Source organism: Pollachius pollachius (genome assembly GCF_949987615.1).
Source record: "Pollachius pollachius genome assembly, chromosome: 10".
NCBI classification, from domain to species: domain Eukaryota; kingdom Metazoa; phylum Chordata; class Actinopteri; order Gadiformes; family Gadidae; genus Pollachius; species Pollachius pollachius.
The window spans coordinates 10,285,694-10,306,887 of record NC_136943.1 but is presented as its reverse complement, the minus strand read 5'-3'; the positions used below and the strand labels follow the sequence as shown (position 1 = coordinate 10,306,887).

Below are 21,194 nucleotides of genomic sequence, written 5' to 3'. Positions count from 1 at the left end.
AATATACCATCACCTCCTTACTTTAAGATCGAAAGCTAAAAGGTCCAAAAGGAAGAACTGTCCATTGACTTTGCCTTTCTCAAGGAATCACTCGGAAAAACTATTAATCAAGTTCCGGTACAGAATAAAGTCCCAAATTACTAACAGACAGAACTTCTACACTTCGACAAGAATAAATGGGTTTATTTTAGAACTTTCCCACATACGGTTCACATACAACTGAAACATCACTGCAGGAACAGGTTCTGCATCAAATCTCTTTTTCAAACGAACCAAAGCAGAATCAGGAAAAACAAAAAAAAAAAAGTCAATATCTTTTCCCTAAAATGTTTGTGCCAGTATCAGAGGAAGAAATTGTATGCACATAAATGTTACTCAGCATACAATTATGTATAAACAGCAACGGAGCAGCCTTTAAAGTTTCAATCCCAATAATACAGAGCATTCTCTGATTAAGTCTGATCATCTGCCAAGTCTAGTCTTTTGCCCCAACAGTAGGCAATTCAACTTGCAGCGAGTTTGACAAGCTGGCAGCAAGTATGACAAGCTGGCATGGAAATCTCAACACAGTTTACAGCCTATGGCATAAAAAAAATTATGAAATACAGGGAACAGAAAACTCGTGTTACGAACAACTTCCAATACAGTAAAATTGTAACCAGGAACGCTGACTTAGGCCTCCTCGGCCATGAATTTGGTGGCGTGCTAAAGGTCTGTGCCTTGTGTTCAACCTCACAGCCAATAACCAAATTAAAACTATGATATTAGACAAGGTTTAATATATACACATATACGTACAATAAAGCAAGAGGAACAAAAATAATTTAAATCCTTTCATACAAAACCTGCAGACTGTACAGACAATAGGCCTTTGAACAAACGTTTTCCAGCACAAACCGGGCATTCTACACATCCAAATAGTCTTTTTTTTTGTCCAGTGCTTAATGTCTCTCGCGGGAGAGCCAGCTGATACATTGGCAGTATAGACATGGAAACACAGTATCACTATGAAGCGATGCACCATTAACAACAAACTCCACAACTAGCAGCTGGTGCCCATAACGTCTTCCTCATTCCTCCATCATAACAGTCCCACCTGTGTCTCTACAAGCAAAGCACACAACCATGGCTTTTGTTTCCTTTCAGACATATCGGGACCCTCAAACCTGAAGCCAAACCACCAGCCTCACAAAAGCAAAACATGGAGAAAATCCACTTAAACTAAAGCTAGGTGAAGGAGGGTCAGAGAAGGAAACACAATCTTCCCCCTCCTCAGATGGAGACCGTTGTTTTACCACTTCATCTTTATCTTACTCTAGTATCTCTTTATCCTGCTCTAGTGTATCTTGCAAGTCTTCTTGTTCATTTAGGAGACAGGTCCTGGAGGGATGTGAAGGGGGAATTGCTGGAGGAAGGCGAGACTCCCTCCATTTTGCCAGGCGATCCAGTGGAAGAGCACACACTGCTGAGGCTGCCATCCAGCAATTCTGGGCTTGGACTGAGGGAAAATATTTAACGTGATTATACCCTAACATTACATTTGCTCAGCCAAAGCAAACCAATTCAACACAGAAATTGCAATAATCATACGAAGAGTTAAAACATGGAATGGGTACAGCATCACGGCTTGTAAATATATCCTAGTGGATTCCAATTTATAATGTAGTACTACAAGTCTTAATTATCTTGGTGGATTAAAGCAAATATGACACAATTTGTATATAGGCTAAACAACATTTTCCAAGGCCAACACTTAAAACATCTTGAAGGCAACAGGAACACGGGAAGGAGAGTATCTTAGGCTATTCTGATTGGGAACAAACGCCTTACCAGGAACTGACATCCGACAGGTGGGATATATCTGTCGACAACATGGTTGTAGTTCCCTGAAAGAGCCTTTTAGGTTGGCTTTCTATGTCCATCTCCCCTGCAAAACAAATAAACATTTAAAAGGTTTTACAGCGCCTTTCACAGAAACCAAAAGGTGTTTCACCAACAGCATTTGGCAACCGTACCTTTGCGTTTGATTGGCCCCAGTATGCTGGCTCTGATGCAGTTAATCGGACTTTGACTGCGACGGCTAAACACAAGCAAACCAGAAATATTTATTTATACTGCATTTAAAATCATAATGCATAGAATTTCCACACTTCTTCATGGAAATTAGTTTCTATTACATTTTGACAATTTGACACACCTCAAGGGTGGTCCTGATAACTCCAAGAGTTAATCTAGCATGTTTATGTGTGTCCAAACTCTATGATGAAAGGGAATGGCCAACAGTGACCATAGGTCCTAACATACAGACTGAATGCACAGCCTTTCAATAGATGGAGATCCTACTGGGATTCATGCAGTCCCTTGTAACTTGAGTAGCACCATGCTGCGCAATTATAAACCTCATACTGAACCTAATGCTGGCAGTCAACATTAAGATGGTCAACCTACCAGTCTATTATTATTGCCAATACCGAACGCATTGAATAATAACTTAAAAATAACAAGAAACTGGTGCAGGATAGTCTAGGTCTGCTGGAGTCCCAGCCTTAAAAAGGGAAATCTGATGTAAAATGGATCTGGGGTATGTTTTGTATGATAACGAGTTGGAATGTTCGTTTTGGAGCACAAAAAACGCATATAGACGCATTCTTCAGTTGGCTGTTTAAGCCAATTCTATCAAAATGCTATGAACTTGGAACGATAGGGGCATGTGTTATGGTAAAAACTAAATGGCTATTTTAAACCACTTTAAAGGCTAAAAGTAGCCCGACACAGTAGATCACCAGTAGACGCTATCTTGTTTTTAAGACTCGATAGGTAGATTGACGAACACAGATTCTGACATCCGTCAGCAACACGCAAGCTCTGTGTTTGCCAATCTACCTATCGAGTCTTAAAGACAAGATGGCGTCGACGGGTGATGTGTTCTGTGTATAAAATGTCCTTTTTAATAAACAATCTTTACACTTACAAAGTTATCAATGCCTCGTTTTATATGTTAAGACCCTTATTATACTGCCCAAAAAGTGTCTGGCTTCTTTTAGCCTTTTAAGTTGTTTGAAATAGTGATTTCGTTTTTACCATACACATGCCCCTATCGTTCCAAGTTCATAGCGTTTTGATAGAATCGGCTAAAACAGTCAACTGAAGAATGCGTCTATATGCGGTTTTTGTGGTCCAAAACGAACATTCCAACTCGTTATCATACAAAACATATCCCAAATCCATTTTACACCGGAATTGTCCTTTAAGGCTCGATAAGTCGATTAGCAAACAGAGCTTGCGTGTACAGCCTTACATCGGTTAAGAACACGCAAGCTCTGTGTTCGCCAATTGACTTATCAAGTCTAAAAGACAAGATTGCGTCGACGGGTGAACTACTGATGGTATTGTTTGTATAAAATGTCCTTTTTAATAAACAATCTGTACACTTACGAAGTTATCAATGCCTCGTTTTATGTTAAGACCCTTATTATACTACCAAAGAAGTGTGGAGCTACTTCTAGCCGTGTAAGTGGTTTAAAATAGCAATTTATTTATTATCACGATAGCCCCTTATCATTCCAAGTGTATAGGGTTTTGGTAGAATCTGCTTAAAACCGCCAACTTAAGAATGCGTCTATATGCGCTTTTTTGCTCCCAAACGAACATTCAAACCCGTTATCATACTAAGCATATTCCAGGTCCATTTTACACAGGATCTACTATTTAAAAGGATAAATGCCTCCCCTGTTACTGGCTAGAGGGTTAATAACCGGTCACTTCGGGTCAAAGAACAAGTAGTGCTCACCTGAAGCGCCGGGTAGGGCTGGGGATGGGGCTGGGAGAGAGGCCGTTACTGCTCACCAGACTTTGTAACGAAGGAGAGAAACACTGCTGCTCGCAACAACACAAACAACAGATAACAGTTAGCTCCTAATGAAATTCAAAACCAGTCAAACTATCATGAGCCAGACCACCAAAGTAAGGGGACCATCAACATAAGAAGCAGAGCATCAACATAAGAAATAGGGCATCAACACGACAAAGGGAGCAGAGGGTTGCACCTTCTTGCCGATCCCTCTGGTCGGGGAGGGGGCGGGGGAGACGGGCACAAAGTCGATTCTCTTTGGAGACGACGACACAGACTTCTCCAAATCGTTGTCGCTCTGCAAGACGGTGAATAAAGAGGTAAGAACCAGTTCTGAATGACGACTGGTCACATGCCAAGCCATTACAGGGCCGTATGCAAGAATTGAGTAAAGAATCCCCATTTACCGCACGTGTCATTAGGAAATAACATGTTGGAGTATTATACTACCGACTCAGGCTGTCCTCGAGAGACTGGTGGCCCTGATAACTCCAAGAGTTAATCTAGCATGTTTATGTGTGTCCAAACTCTACAATGAAAGAGAATGGACAACCGTGACCATAGGTCCTAACATGCATCATTTTTTTTTGAACAGAAAGTCATGGAGTGGGAATCATCAAAAAAGGTTCTACCACAAGCAGGTTTCTCTTAACAATTTTAAACATCCACAGTAACTTATGAGGTATGCGAACAGTTACTGAAACTTTAAATTCTATATGCACAGACCTTCTCAAAAACATCAATAGGGAGGCCACGAACAAATTGCAACGGTTGAGTCAATTAAGGCTTAAAATGGATAACATGGATCCTGCTTTACCAGATGGAGGCTTTCCTCCCAGGACTGGCTCATCTGCATTGCTGCTTGCACCTCTCTGCAGGACACAGGCGGAGCAAGACGTTGGAGCGTGGCAAGGCAGCCATACCCTCCACAAGATGCATGATGCCAAGTTGAATCCAGAAAAAGGCCCGCCCCCCATTTGAAATTCCATAAAATGACATACCTCTCATGAGCGGTCTCCCTGTTCATTACATCTATACCCTCCTCCTGCAAAATAAAACATTATTTAAGAAATGGATATCCTTACATTGTGTATTACTCAAGTATAGCTGCTAGACATGGCAACCTGTTATCCATGTGGTTCCACTTGTTGGATTGAAAGCAAGACAACATGAAATATCAAATTAAAAACACCATGTGTATTATAACTTGTGCTCATGACAAGAGTCCTCACCTGTTTTATCTGATGAAGTCTTGTGCTGGGCACTCGAATGGGTGATGATGGAACCTGGAAATGGTGTTTACAGGGATGGATTCAATTTGTCAAATAACAGAAAGAAAGAATGCTGATTGTGTGTGCATAATAAACTAATTTAATACCATATTGGGCCTGTTGACAACAGTGGTGCTATTTCTCCTGCTGCGAAGTACCTCTCGCTGGAACACTTGACAGTTGTCACTGTAATGATGAGTATACAAATCACAAACAACGGCATACCTTGCATTTGATCAAGAACCAAAGGATTAATTCATTGGAACTTGCAAAATTAGCTTTCAAATCGGAAACGGTTCCAACTAAAGATCAGTAATTCAGACATGATATAATGAGCATAGGTCCAAATGAAAAAATAAAGACCTTAGGCCATTTATCATGGGTGCACTGTTCGATCTTCTCAATTGTCCATCAGTTTGGACAAGTGAATTTGGAATTTCAAGATCCAACTCCATCTTTTCTTGTGTCATAACTGCAGGATTGTTCATCTTGATAGTGGAAACACTAATCCAACGAAACTAATTCTAACTCTAGAGGGCTGTCGGTTGACCATTTACAAAGTCTTAGTGTTCAATGAACTATTGAGCAGACGTTATAGACAGGCAAACACTTCAGCAGCAGTAAACATGGCCCAAACCACCAGGCCCTGTGTTGCATTACATCGTAGCGTTAATGGCCATGCATGTGGTATGTGAACGACCACACGTTGTCTCAAGCGTTAGGCGTTTAAACCCCAACAAGTGCCACTGCCCTATTCTAACCTTGCGGTTATGACCAACGTTATGACCAGGTAACAACTTTCCTGGTTCTGGTTAGCATGCTCCAGCTACACAACGCACAATGCCCGGTAGTTAGCTAGCGATCCGTTAGTCCGAGTGAGCAGAACAGCATCGACTGACGAGGTAACTTCTGGAACGACGCTTGCATGCTATCGCTTCAGGTGAGTTCCACTAACCAGGGAAGAAGGCGACGTAAAGTGTCCTTATGAATAGCAAAGGTTTAAGAAGAAAAACAAAACTTAAACTGAACTGAACGACGATGTTAGTTAATGTTAACGTTACTATAGCCCACAGTGCATTAGCTGAGGGAAGCTAACACTGCGCTACTCTAAAGCAAGTCTTCTCTAGGCCACTCAGCTCGCTAGCTGGAAGAGGCTAGGTGCAAGCCACAATGCCATGTCCACAGGCCTTACAAACAATTCGCCAACTAAACACACGAGTCCATCAGCTTGAAAGCCATCCCCACATGGCAATGCCTCAAACCTCGTCTAACAAAGAAAACCGTATAATATTATATCCTGGACGGCGCCGAAAACGGTGTTCCTCACAGATGCTTTTACAGTGGCTATCAATGCTACCACAAAGTTCACGCCCATTTCAGTTGAACGCGAGCCGATCTATCCAATGAAAACGCTTCGACCGGCATGCACTTTAGTTAAAACGAAACCATCCCATTCAAATGCAACTGTGTGTAACATAATTATTAGCTTTATTTCTAGCATTGTGTCAAGTGTTAACCTGTGTCCTAAATAAAAGAAATATGTTTATTGAAGTTCAATTTCGCGAAGAAGTTTGATAATGTTAGATTTTGTGTGAGGCCGCTTCGTGAACTACAGCTCTTCGCTGCTCTCGACGCGAATGATATACGTCACCACCCGCACTTGGAACTCCGGTACAGACAAGGAGATTTCTCTGCTCCACTTCACGGCTTTTTTCCAAGGGGAAGATAAAAGCATCGAAAGAGGTGAAAAACATAAGTTGGGGCATGTGGAGAGTTTCAGTCATGCCGATGGGGAGATTGTCGGTCTTGTCAACGCCAGTCGCAGGGAGCTTGACGTCACATACAGACATGTAGTCTTTCTCATTGTGTTTCCTCTACAGCCTTTAACTGAACAACTGCACAATAAACGGTCAAACTCTTGACATGAAAAATTATCATTTAAATCTACAAACAACATATGTGTAATCCGGGGCATATAAAGACTGGGACCAGAAAATAATTACCTTCTCTCCATTGAAACCCATTCATATTTTTCTATCTCATAGGTCACATGGGCTCTACCGGAAAAGGCGTGACTTTGCCACTCTAGACGTATATCATTCGCGTCGAGAGCAGCAAGGGGCTGTAGTTCACAAAGCGGCCTCACACAAAACCTAGCATTATCAAACTTCTTTGCGAATTTTTTTAGTTTTCTTTGCATGAAAAATTATCATTTAGATCCAAAAACAACATGGGTAATCCAGTAATCCATAAACGTCGCCACTCTATAGGGTGGCAAAGTCACATATGAATGGGTTTCAATGGAGAGAAAGTAATTATTTTCTGGTCCCAGTCTTTATATGCCCCGGATTACACATATGTTTGTGGATTTAAATGATAATTTTTCATGCAAAGAAAACTAAACATTTTTTGGCCTTCCATTGAAACCCATTCATATTTTTCGATCTCATAGGTCCCATGGGCTCTACGGGTAGAGGGAGTGCCTTCGCCACTCTATTGAGGCTAACTATTTATTCTTGATGGCAAGTATATCTCTTTAGAATTTTGTTAGGGGGATAACTTTATTCTCAAACAAATCAATAATTGTGTTATAGTTCAGACATTGTAAAATGTATGACTTATGGACATGGTCCATACATTGTAAATGTATCGACTGAGTAAAACATTGGGCCTAATCTTACCGCAAGGGGGCAGATTGACTGGTTCTGAATGTTGGATAAAATACTTTTATGATAAGCCCCGTTTCTTGGTTTACTATTTATAAAATAATAACACTTCTAATTATTTTGTCATCTTAAAGGGGTTGTTCGGAATTTTGGACATAGGGCCTGATTTAGTCCTTCTAGTTGCAGAGTTTGCTTATGGCAAACTCGGCAACTGGCAATACTAGCCTGCTAATAAAACATTCTTACCCACTCCTCAGTACACCCGATGCAAATCAACTATAACGCTAGACGGTCGATGTAAATGTCTGTGTTGATAGAATGTTAGAAATAAAACCAGCCTTGCATTGCATTGCATTGCGAGGGACTTGCCGTGCTGTGTCTCGGCAGCAGTGTTATATTCCTGGTAGTAGTGGGCTACGGCAGCGGCGGACTGATACCTAGGTTAAATTCCACTGCTGCTGAGAAAGTAGACCCTCAAAATGCGATGATTCAAGCGATTATTTTTATTATATTTAAGCGATTATTTCTAACATTATTGTATCAACACAGACATTTACATCTATGGTCTGGCGTTATAATTGATTTACCTCGGGTGTACTGTGGAGTGGGTAAGACTGTTTTATTAGCAGGCTAGTATTGCCCTTTGCCGTGCGCTAGCCTAGCATGAGCGAACTCTGCAACTAGAAGGACTGAATGAAATGTGTTGAAAACTGTCTCCAATGATAAAGGACACCAAGGCTAACTTCAGAATCCGGCCCTATGTCCAAAATTCCGAACTACCCCTTTAATGGTATTAGTGATATTAATAAAATAGTAATTTCACAGGTAAAGATTGGTGCTCTGAGATGTTTATTGTATGCATCATAATATCCTTTGGCCATTAATGTAAAATAACAACACAAATGCACTTTAAAAATATAAATATTGTTTGGGTAAATCCTTGACAAAACTAACCTAATCCTTATTCCCTGGTTTGCAGCTGGATCCTAGTATCTGAAGTAACTATCGCTGATCAGAAAAATAACCATTTAATGGAAAATAAGGTTAAAAGGTATGTATATACAGTTGCTGTACACCTGAATGAAACTACGTTCTGTGTAAAACGCAATGCTCCTCTAAAGACAAAGCGAAAGGTGAGATGACTTGCAATGCATGTTTTAAAGCTAATTACAGAGGGTGACAGTTCACTTCATTTTTTTTGGGAGTCAATGGTCGTACGCACAACAGCCAAAGTTCCAGCTATGATTTGCATACACGCCAAATGAATCAGCATGCAAAGAAAAGACAGGCTAAACCAGTCTTCCCAATTTACTTAAAGTTCTTAACATGGGCAATCTCATTTGCATTTATTTTCGGACAGCAAACGTATACCTGCTTTACTGTGCAATCAGCATGTAGATATAAGTCAAACTAAGAAAGACAAACAGTTGACATCCATTCATGTTCTATTGTCTGCTCTCAAATAACATAACAAAAGAGAAACTTGTGACTGAAGCAAACAATTATACAATAGCACACTTATTTTGGAGTAGCATAATTCTAGTGAGGCCATACCTCAACTAGCAGCATTGGTGTTAATACATTTATCAAAGTGAAGTTGACCGAATTGTCCATGCAGTTACCAACATATATGGCATCCCAAAGAGGCCTCAAAAAGGTGAATATTAAAACTGGTGCTAAGTGTTTAAGGATTATCACCATAGCACTGAATCCTAAAAGTTTCTGAAGATAAAATAAAGACATGTGATATGAGCTGCAATTAAATTAATATTTTCCATCACGTAATTATGTAGAAATCCATTAGAAAATTTGCTAAAGCCTTGAAAGCTATTTCAGTCAGTCATTCGTGACAACAAAGTCCTCTTCTTCTTCATGCCTTGTACTTCTCTTTTCCGCTTTCACTAATTACACAGATATGCTGAAAAACAATTCAAATCCATTATAGCCATCAGTGAATAATTTATATGATTGATGATTAAGAGATGTAATAACGTTATATTTATTTTTGTATACTTACATTTAGATCTCTAAAGTACTCATTGTAGTCTAGCGCATACCCAACCACAAATTTATCTGGGATCTCAAATCCTACAACTGGAAGTAATAACATAGAAGCATTAAAAAAATACTTATTGGTCATTGGTTGGTTTACAAAACATGAAATGTCTATAAATTATAATTTAGTTCACAAGCATTATTAAATTACGGTAATGGTCAACATGATTGTTGGTCAAACTTACAATCTGGCCTGTAGCCAACACTTCTCGGTGTCCTCTTCACCAGCAAACTATGGGCAATGCCAAAAACATCAATGACACATTACAACATAAATGAACAATTATCCCAAAGGACTGAAAAAAGCTCAAATGTAGCAATAATGAATGGTATGTGTTGCCCTTTAAAGGCAATCTGAGGTAAGTTAAATGTTTTTGCAATTTATGATTAATAATGAATTTGTTTTATACTGTGACAAAGAATCTTGCTCAGATTTATTGTTAAAAGGGTGTACAAATTGCAAACTACATAATCTGGCTAAAAAACCCGGCAGCCCACAGTATCTGCAGAACACTGTAGCACTGCAGACAGCCTTGGCATTCTATATACGTCACCAATGACGTGATAGAGATTGAGCTGTTTGTGCAAGATGATAATTAAAATGAAGATGAGGTTGAAGCCAGGGTAGGGTATTTGGAGGAACCAACATTCTGCGTAAGCTAGATTTTGAATATCTCTAACTAACAAAAAACCTACTCCTTCCTTATAAGTCTTCCTCTAAATCCAATACCCTAAAACACATAACTAGATCAATGACTTTAGCAATGGGTCTGCCAAGCCATGTGGAAACCCCTGGCCATGAGCAATGAATGCACAGGCAGAGTGCACCAGGGTAGCAGGGTAGATAGTTCAGATCGGGGCAGACCGGTAGGATGTCCAATTATGGGCCAAATGACTTAAGTGGATTTAACAGGTTGATTTAAGAAGTTGATTTAACAGGCTTATTGCAGGCCTGCAACATCCACAGATACCAGGTTTTGTATTTCTTTATAGATTGCTGTCTGGATGTGAAGATGATTTCAACCAATATGCCCAAGAATGCTCCCAAAACTGCCTACCCTTGCCTTACAGGCCCTGACCCACCAGATGGTCAGCCTTCCCTGAGCATCGTTGGTCCTAGTTTCTGCGGTGTGTCCCGCACTGTTGGCCCTAGCCAGCCCTTGTCTAGGGTTATTTGGCCGATTCAGCATGTTGAATCAGGGACGGAGGCCGTCTGAGAGAATTCACTCAAATTGCCTGTTCAGCTGTAGCGAATGGATGCATGAGAAGCAAAAGTGGGCAAAGCAAATAAAAACTTCAAAAACAAAAAGATTTCTCCACTTCATCTCATCATTCATCATTTTCCCAGTTTCTCGATTAGAAGAAGCTATATTACCAAAATCACCTGAGCTAGAGGGCTAGACGCATATAAGGCTGTTTGCAATTGTATTGCAATGTAGACAAACCACATATTGCACAATAAAAACATTTATGTTCATTTAGGTTAGATTTGAAAGACGGAAACATGCAAAACTTTACCTTGCTACTTTAACCATTTTGGGTTTGTACTGCTTAAGTAGTTGCAATAATGTCATCATTGTCTTCCCTGTATCGATAATATCCTTGAAAGAAGACAGGGAGTTTTTATCATTAATGAGGGGATCATGCAAAAGTTTAAGACTAACTAAAGCAAATAGGGAGAGCAGACTTACCTCCACAATCAGGACGTTCTGTTTGGGAAAGACAAACAAAGCAAGAACTTTGACGTTGGTTAACATAACAATAAACTGACATAGTCATATATGTATTATGATACATCACAGTTCTAGCTCTCTTCTTCTAGAATAATGCTGACGGAAGTTAAACACAGTGGTGAAAGTAGATTAAATTCCTACAGCAGTTAAATAGTTAACCTACTGAAGTTAAATATGTGCACAAATATTTAAAAATAATCATAAAAATATTATGTATGTATGGCATTCATCGTATGGCAATGCCATCATATGTATGGCATTTCAATGCTCACCTTTCCTGTGAGTGTAGACAGGTCGTCCCCACCTATTACTTTTATTTCCCCTGTGGACTGGTCATTCTGTGAAGAGATCATCAAGCAGGGTCACATTACAGATTCCCTACCTTTTCTCATGGGCAGGTTATCTATTAACACATTAATAAGAGGACATTAGCCCTATGTTGTTTCTTAACATAAAGACAAAGGCTTTATTTGTGCCTACACGCGTAAGGGTGCCACCAAACCTCAGGCAGAAACACCCGCCGCCACTCATACACATAAAGTCATCCCAGAAAAAGTATAATTACACTGTAGCTCTTCAGACGGATGAAGTCCACTGTCATCGGGATCGACTGGTCACTATTCCTGTTCAGGGCTTTGATGTAGTCTAACAGATCAGCGAAGAACTTGTAGCCCCCCTTGAGCACACACAAGGCCACGATGTGGTTCCCCCCCATGTCCTTCATGATCTCCCTGGCCAGCCTCTCTGTCCTGTTAGGGGGGATGTCCAAGGCGGAGGGGGGAGTTTAGGGAGCAAAGATGGGAGTTATTTTTAAAGCCTCATAAACTTAAGTCAAATCAAGCATTGACCTGATTCAGCAAACAAGGTCAGGCTTTTTTATTACCGATTGTCATGAGGGCAGCGCTATAGCTAAATGTATTGTCAGGGGATGTGAGGATAGAACACTTTTCCCCAGTATAAGATACCAACCTGTCCAGGATGAGCCCGTGTGGGATGTAAACCCTCTCCAAGTCAGCAGCATAGTGCTTTGGTATGCAGAAAAGGTCCAGGTCATAGCCCTTCTCTTCATCACTGAGCTGAAATACAATGAAACGCATGTTTATTTGTTAAAGTAATGAGAAGACAAGGGAAGGCTTGCAAAAATCTAATATGCAATCGCATGTTGCAAGGCAGGAATTTAAAAGAGTGGGCGAGTGTCTGTGCGTGTGTATGACTGTGTCTGTATGCACGTGCACTTTCTGTCTTTCTGCTCAAAATAATGTTCCCCAAAAAGCTATTATAGTATAGTTGGGAAATCCGATGTGTGACTCACGCGACCTAAACCTAAATAAGTCATAGTAAAATTAAATTGTTGTATTATTGTATTGAACCAAGTAATGATATTATTTGCACTACCATGTATATGACGTTCTTCAGCTCTCGTTACCAGTGCTACTATGAGTACTAACAACAAAAACATTGGCTCCTTCCAGTAATTCCGAAACATGCTCATTAAGTATTTGCTGCATTTCTAAAATCCAATTGCTAGATAGCGCTGACAGTCACGAGAAGCTAGATAATTTATGACATGTCATGTGACGACAAGGTGGTCTTGACAGAACTAACGGTACCAGACGGATTAACATTGTAACACATACAGTGACCCAGAACTTAATCAGCAGTGGTTATTTTCTCACAGTAGCAAAAGGAAGAGAAAAATTGCTTCCCATGGTGGTGGTGCTATAGTTTTGGTTGCTTGTTTTAAAATAGCCAGCAGCTGTGGCCATGGGGACATTATGTGAAGGATCGGCTGTCGTTTTGGGGCGTGAAAATAAGCAATTGTTTACTTTGTGGCGTCTTTCCTTGTATGGATAGAATTCGTTTCGGGGAATGCAACAGACGATAATCCCGATCATTTTTTAAATAATTCAATGGAGGTTACCCTTCTGTAATTGAACGGCTGACACTATTGAACCCAACAGAAAAAGCCTTAACCTGGCAGTATAGCCAGATCTCTGTGAAACATTCATGGGTAGATTATGGGTTATCTCTGGGTGAAGGTCACTTTGATGTAACGTTATAACGTCTGTTAAACCATTTAACCTTCTCAACCTATTGACAATCTACATTCATCCATAACCTTACCTAGGTAAAAAATGTTTGATATTTGAATTGCTTTATTTGGGTTGTTTTTGAATTTGAATTACCATTCAAATAATAGTTCAACCATTATACAAGCAAAACAAGCGTAGCGCGTTAACTGTTTGTAGTGGCATGTTTCTAAATAGATTGATTCATAGATTTAATAATCTAGTATCAAATCGCGATTTGACACATTCGAACAAATCACTGTATGCATGTGAGCTTGGCATGCGTGGTTTTGTATTTTCCGCTAATATGCATTTCCATTGAAAGGTTTTAAGGCACGGGTGTGTGCGCTCGCTAACGTCACATGTGCCATGCGTGGAGCACGCGAGTGTCAAGACGACGCAGGCCCCGGTGAAACGCACGCAGACCTCCGCGGTCTGATGTTGGTCCGTCTATGGACCCTCAGCGGGTAATAAATCAGGAAGTTAAAATAACTGGTTATTTTACTAGGAGTTAATCCACGTATTTGGGGTATTCCTTCGGCAAACATAACCAAAACCCTTGCACCCAACCCCATAATAACCCCCTAAGCGTTACGCCTTACCACAACAGATGAGCCTGGTGTCGCCATGAGAATATTAGTCGGTTTTACGCACTCCACAACCGACTTCAGAATGATTTCCTTAAGTTCCGCTAAAGGTAGTCACAGAGACCTCACGCTTATTTCAGACACGGCGCTTGCTAGCATACTACGTTGCTATGACGGCTTTTCCGCTGTAGATTCAGCCTTGACGCAGAAAGAGGGTGGGCAGATGGAGGACGGGGGCTGACCGTTTTTAAGTAACGCCCATGTGGGAAAAGGGAACTACATTATGCTGGTGGTATGTAGTTTGGCCTCTCTGTACACAATAGGTCTATAGTATTTCGTTTAGTTTATTAAAGGTACACTCTGCAGTCAGTAAGTTGCAACAACTGGGTTTTAAATAGAAAAGTCTTATTGATCATTTATTTAATTCTGCTATTTTGTCTTTAACCAAAATGTGGTAGTTGCATTGCGTAGTGAGTGATGAGTAGACACCACCGGATAAGATCAATAGGCCTATTAGAGCAAAGCAGCAAAGGGGTATTTCTTATCCCCTGATGCAATCAGGCCACACAAAAGCTTATGTGTAAAATAAAACATTATTTTTCCACTTTCATGGTTACATTTCGGGGAGTACAGGGGGGAAGAGCACTTAAAAAGAAACATAAAAAATACCATATTTAATAGTGGAGAGATACAAGTGCATGCTGGCAAAAAACTTTAATTGTGACTGTATGAGTTCAAATATTCAAAATCATTCACGGTGATGATACAGTAGCAAAATGTTACATACAAAGAAAGAAGGGCTTCCAGACCATAAGACACGATCAATCAAATCGCACAGCTTCATATATAGAAAATAAGAAGTACAACCCTCTTAAACGCGAATCCATCAGAAGCGAGGCTATAGGAAGAATATGTCTGTCTAGGCAAATTAAATGTAAACGATGGGGCAAATAGGCAGGATATATGGCAATCAAAAGACCCGTCCAAACAAATATCATTTTGTGGTAAAATTACATATGCCTTTACTTCGCCCAAAACCGAGACTACAAGAGAAGGAATGATGGAGCGATCCATGGGCAGGAAAATTGTTTATCTTCACGAAGGTCTCATGAAGACAACTGCTGCATATCCTCATGACACGTCTGTCCCCTGGGAGAATCTTTGGGGGACTTTCTGTTGGCCAAGATTCAGTAATTAAAAATAGATAATTTTGCCCCATCTTTGAACTCTTCTTCTGCCCTTAATATATGAACCGCTTCTTGAACCTATAAAAAGTGGGAAACACCAGAACAACCATTATTTTAACTAACATGCAAAACGTTATTTTCATTAGTGTGAGTTATTTTGTGATATTGCTTTGCAAATCCTTTAAATTATTCACAGCATTAACTTGCAGAATAGTGAATAAACATTTTAAAAGGTAAATATGGAAGATAATATTGTATGATTAGTATATATTACCCTAGTGTCCGTTCAGTTGCGACTCAGTTAGTGATGCTGCACGGTCATTTGCAGCGCGCTCTCGACTGCGATTCTCTCTCTCCTCGTCTTCCTCATCTCTTTCCTCGTTGCCACTGTGGTTCTTGCAGTATAGTCTTAAAACCGATAAACACAGAATATATCATGATCCTTTCGGTGTGATATTGAACTAATGTATCCAACTCAATAATAACCCCAGCTGTAATTACATAAAACTGATGATGATTTATGTCGACTTTGTGCTTACTTGTAGATGCCACGGGCCATATTTTCAATATATTTGGCTTTATCCTGCAGGCCGCAGTGATAATGGTAGGTCTTCGCACATGCCTTGATCTCACACCCGATCGTTGCGCCTAACTGACTGCAGAGCGTACATTTCTGAAAAACAGAAGTTAAATGATACTTTATTTGGTATTCAATTTAATCCAAAGAAATTGGTTAAAATGTCATTTGTAATAGCTGAGCTACACACCATTCTTTTCCCTCTCTTAATTTCCTGGAGGACCGTTTTGACATCGAAATTTCCAAACTCGGCCCGTGAAGTTGTGGTTAGCTGAACGGTCCCAGATGAAAACAGCTGGGATAAAAAAGGGGGGAAAGAGGGGTTAAAAACAAAATCAACATTGCTTTAACACACCCAAAAGGTTCCCTTAAACCGCAAGCATTGGGATGTTCTGCACTTACCATACACCTGTAGTGTGCTGCAACCTTCTTTGCATTATCAGTGTGGAGCACACCCCTGGTTTGGTTCTCCTCATCCCCTGCGTGGCAGAACCCACAGCGCTGCCCGCTTTCTCCAGGGCTAGCCCTCAGTGGCGACCGGTCTCGCTGAAATTGAATGTAAATGTAAAGATTATGTATCTGTTGTGTAAACAAGTCATTAGGGACAATGTTTATGCTTGCTTCGGTGTCACAAGCTACACCTACCGGACTCGTTCCCTTCAACAAGGTTAGCCAGCCCGTAACCTAGCGTCTCTCCCTACGTGTTGCAGTTAACTTGAAACATGGCCCTGAACTTCCCTGGATGAGAGCGATCTTACCTATCTAGGGTGACCACAGTCCTCACATGCGGGCAGCTCTCACTCAGATAAACCGTACCAGTACATTGTTGGCCCAGTGGGGTGTGTCGTCAATCGAGGCGACCAGCCCACACTTTGATCCAGTCGTTCAGTTCTCCACCGTGTATTTGCAAAACAAAGTTCTTTCACCAAGTGTAGGAAACTGTAGCCGTGAGTCCTCTGTGTCAGGTCCTGTGTCCAGGTCCAAGTCATGCAAGTCTCAGAGTCTACCAAACCAAAGAAGGGGCTTGCAGTCTTACATGTGATGACCGCTCCTCGTCTGCACCCTGGGAGGAGGTAGAGCATCCATCTTCTGACTGGCCATGGGACCCCAGCTTGTTTCTGCCCTTCTCAAACCTTCCACGACCCTTACTTTGGGGAGGGGACGAGTCGGACTCATTGGCCACGTCCTCCTCTTCGTCTAGAATGGAAACATAATCATTAATAAAAAACGAATGGAACAACATAGCCCAAGCGAAAAAATAATCTGAAGGACCAAAACCAAGGAACATCACGTAGGAAGGATTTCTTTTTGAAGCATTTGACACATTTTCTCTTTCATACACTTTGGTGTAAAACACTGATGATTGAACTTCTGTAGGCTCAACACAAACGGCCTCTGCTACATGTTGACTGAAAAGTAAAGCCTGACAATTTAGTGTGCGGCCATAGCAGCTTATCAGCCAATGGTAGTATGAAGCTGAATAGTCTGCACTCTTTCAAAACAACTCCTCTTATTGTTAAGCACTTTGCCAAAGGAACGGAATGTTATGTCCATATGTAGAAGACATGTTATAAATAAAACCCTCCTGATGATCATGTTACCTTCAGGACCATCCCGGGAGGCATCTCTGTGTTTGCGACAATAAACACTGCATCAAAGAAAGAGAAATAAAAAGATTGATCTTCATTTTTTTATCTCATTCTGTACTTCTGTATCTTTACTGATAGCGTTGCATGCAATGTGACCCACAGAAAGATCCCTTGCGAGGGATTCTCTTTGATCTGCGCGCGGTCTTTCAGCGCGCAGTAGTAATGATAAGTCCTCCGGCATGTCCTCACATCGCAGCCGATGGTCGCCCCGGGTCGATGACACGAGGAGCACATCTTTAACCCCACACACACACACACACACACACACACACACACACACACACACACACACACACACACACACACACACACACACACACACACACACACACACACACACGTTATACCAGCTATATTGGCCGTCCAAAAGGCAAAGTTAAAACAAACATAAGGGATCATTTTGTATTTCGAATAAGTTTGTATACAGGCTAATTTAGAACAAAGGCGAGGGAGGCAGACATGTTTTCTGTGTTTCTGCTGAACACAATTTACACAATGTAAATAATGACATTAGGAGTTAATATGGTTGTAGGTCCAAAAGTTGTTCAGTATTTCAGTGAAGCACTGCAAATAAATTAATTTAACTTTGGACACTCACCAGTTTGCTTCCCCTTTTGATCTCTTTCTTCACATCTTCGATGGAAAATCCTCCAAGGTTATCACTCTCTAAGTGTGAACTAACAAGTGCTGAGGAGAAAAGCTACATGGGATTTAAAAAAGTTTAAGAAAGTTATAATTTCTGTTTATATATTTACATATATATATATATATATATATACATATATATATATATACACACACACACACATATACACAAACATTTCAAATTACTTCATTAAAACATTTTCTACAATAAGACGTGCCATAAAATTTGAGTGCTTCCATACAATGGAGTCTGTGTGTACTGCAACCTACCATACACTTGTGGTGAGCTGCCACCTTCTGGTTGTCTGACAGCAGTAGCTGTCCACACTCCTTGTCACGGTTGGTTCTGCAAAAGGCACATTTAGGCAAATGGGCCGCGGCTCCTTTCCTCTGTACCGACATCGCTCTTTGTGGCAGTCTACTGAAAAATAAGATGGTGTAACTATTATTTGGATTATAAAACTATTATTCATGTTATTATAAAAGTTTTTTACAAGTTCCCATAGCCTAAAGTAATTTAAACTTGAGCTGCCTTTTCTATAGTGCAAGTACAAGCTAAGTATGATTCCATTTTTGTATAGGAAACATTACGTACTGAGGCTGGTTGGGGTGTTTAACGTCCAGCAGGAAGGTTTTTGGTTTTGATCACAGAACCTCTGCCACCTCTGTCCACTACCTGTAGGGAACCATAGGCAAGGTTCCTAACCTTTATACTGCTCATTAATAGCATGCATCTGAAATAGGAGAGTAAGTACCTTTTGGATGACTAAACACAACAGCAATAGAAGTAAATTGATAAAGGCTTCAAAATAGTTACATTATTTAATCTATAAGCAGCAAATGTAGTACTATCAGTCAAAAATATAATTTAGTTCAATGACTAATCGTTTTGACACTGCATTGGTGTGACAGAAAGACTTGATGTAAGGGTTTTCAAAGAAGGCAAATCAAATTACATGGAATATGAAAAGGGAACAGCCATCAGATTAAAGACCCAATAAATGTGGGGAGAAGAACCAAATGCAATGTGGTGTTTGTAAGTGTGCATGTGTTTGTAATTACACAAGCAACTGGTGCATTGTGCAGTTAACTAAAACTGGGAACAATTTTAAAGATAATGTGTGACCATGACTATGGATCAATACGCCAGAGGAATAGAGATACAACTTAATTCACAGATATCAGGTATTTATTGATACATACTTAAAAATATAATTGGCACCAAAAATAAATTCCTGGTACCCATTTATTCAAAATGACCCCAATGATGAACGGATTTTAGTTTTCCTCACTGTTATTGAGGAATTGATACAAATGTAACCAAGAAGCCTCTCTAAGCATTTATTTTAGCTATACGTATTAAGCCTAGATATGACCCAAATATCATATAAACATTAAGTAGCCTATAGTTTGTTGGTTTTGCTTCAGTTTGTGCATTCAACAACAAGAACATGACTAAAACCTAAATACTTAAAGGAGGAGCTAAATCCTGGATCATTTTATAGTTTTATAAAATAGATAAAAGTATAAGATAGATTTAAATAAACTAAAACAAAAACCAAGTCATATTCGGATTCATTACGTTATAGATTGTCTGAATGCTCTGTTGATAAGGGTAGGGTAGGCTTTGTGATTGGTGTATAATATCGGTAAAATAATACCTATCAACAATGCAGGGTTGAAAAAGATGGGAGTGTGTAGTAGTTTATTAAATACAAACCGAAAGTACACGGTTTTAATCACAATAACGTGGGGAGAGACGCGACGCCTTGATTTAGCAACTGCCATGATAGCAAGGCCAGGATTGCATTGCGGCGGCCGGTGACAAAAGCTGCGGAGTCCGACGTCTAAACCCCAAATAGTATCTAATAATGAAACACTATGTAGTCTGTATGAACATATTCCGTAAAGTCAGAGGTTATATTACCGCCATGATACAGCAAATGGCCATTGCGCAGCCCATTTGGTATCATACCAGCGGGTAATGAGAAAAGTGACTATATTTCTTCTTCAGCAAAGTTTTGAATTTACGGGGGTGTGTGTCTCCCACAAACTATATCTACAGACAAATATAACTGTGAGCATCTAAAGCAGCCACCTGCATTAGCAAGGCCTTTGATTCGTAAAACTAATCTCGATCCCAGCGAGGAATCCCGAGCAAACATGGGTTATTATCGTATCAAAGCAAAGTACAACGAAAGAACCCCTTTAAATATTGAGACGTTTAAATGACTAACGCGGGTCTTCGGTACCACCTTTTGCGAGTAAAGAGCGCCATACCCGATACAATCTCTCTGAAAACAGGACCCCGTGCTCGACCGTAAACAATACGGCCTAGGACCACAATAGGACACAAGATACACACTGCATTTGCACAGGGGGAGCACAGACAAACTTCTGACGGTACCTGGGGAGAAATCTTGTTGGGCTGGAGTGGAGGATTGGGTGGAGAAGCGTGCTGCTGTGGGTGAACGTGATGTTTTCCGTGCCTGCTGAGAAGTGATCGCTGCTGTGTTCCGTCTCACCGCCGCTGCGTAGCGTTCAAGTGACGTTGCACTCGTAGGTTTTTTCCCCCTAAAATGTAAACATGTTTGAGGATTGAAAACCCCTCCGATACATGTGAATACAACACCTTACTGTTGTATATTAGGAGATATGTTTTACTCTTAATATTAACGAGTACGAACGACGGATATTAACTAACAATGTAGGGGGTTTCCCGTGCTGAATACAAGTAACCTCGTTTGTTGAAGTTAACTTTCCCAGCGTTTTTTTAAAGGTAGATATTTTGATTTTGCAAAACAATTTATTTTTGGTATAGAGTGGCATTCGTGTATTTTATGGTTTTAGCTATGTATTGTGAGCATATTCGTATTTAACTTGGCTGATGTCTACCAGTGTGCAT

At 40.4% G+C, this 21,194-nt stretch overlaps 3 protein-coding genes across 8 annotated transcripts; all 3 read right to left on the bottom strand.

Annotated features, from left to right (window-relative positions):
* Nucleotides 1-88: 88 nt before the first annotated feature.
* pabir2 (PABIR family member 2) lies at nt 89-6,451 on the bottom strand. Its single transcript, XM_079745350.1, has 10 exons — nt 5,485-6,451; nt 5,229-5,307; nt 5,083-5,136; nt 4,852-4,895; nt 4,668-4,722; nt 4,047-4,148; nt 3,791-3,876; nt 2,016-2,080; nt 1,831-1,927; nt 89-1,498 (listed from the first exon to the last, which is right to left on the bottom strand). Exons 1-10 carry the CDS (start codon nt 5,607-5,609, stop codon nt 1,363-1,365), a joined length of 843 nt encoding a protein of 280 aa, XP_079601476.1. The 5' UTR covers nt 5,610-6,451; the 3' UTR covers nt 89-1,362.
* Nucleotides 6,452-8,619: 2,168 nt separating this feature from the next.
* On the bottom strand, nt 8,620-14,385 carry hprt1 (hypoxanthine phosphoribosyltransferase 1). Its single transcript, XM_079745183.1, has 9 exons — nt 14,247-14,385; nt 12,545-12,651; nt 12,141-12,324; nt 11,848-11,913; nt 11,534-11,551; nt 11,361-11,443; nt 10,028-10,074; nt 9,805-9,881; nt 8,620-9,705 (listed from the first exon to the last, which is right to left on the bottom strand). The coding sequence occupies exons 1-9, from the start codon at nt 14,271-14,273 to the stop codon at nt 9,658-9,660; spliced, it is 657 nt and encodes a 218-aa protein (XP_079601309.1). The 5' UTR covers nt 14,274-14,385; the 3' UTR covers nt 8,620-9,657.
* Nucleotides 14,386-14,692: 307 nt separating this feature from the next.
* phf6 (PHD finger protein 6) lies at nt 14,693-20,867 on the bottom strand. 6 transcript variants are annotated; one of them, XM_079745356.1, is made up of 12 exons: nt 20,697-20,867; nt 18,885-19,023; nt 18,560-18,710; nt 18,243-18,344; nt 17,745-17,878; nt 17,597-17,643; nt 17,032-17,192; nt 16,398-16,541; nt 16,186-16,290; nt 15,958-16,091; nt 15,693-15,826; nt 14,693-15,496 (listed from the first exon to the last, which is right to left on the bottom strand). In XM_079745356.1, the coding sequence occupies exons 3-11, from the start codon at nt 18,689-18,691 to the stop codon at nt 15,694-15,696; spliced, it is 1,092 nt and encodes a 363-aa protein (XP_079601482.1). In that variant the 5' UTR covers nt 18,692-18,710; nt 18,885-19,023; nt 20,697-20,867; the 3' UTR covers nt 14,693-15,496; nt 15,693. The 6 variants fall into 6 exon arrangements, with proteins under 6 accessions (XP_079601482.1, XP_079601483.1, XP_079601484.1 ...); XM_079745357.1 differs by having other exon boundaries at nt 18,560-18,707; XM_079745358.1 differs by having other exon boundaries at nt 18,885-18,965.
* Nucleotides 20,868-21,194: the final 327 nt, after the last annotated feature.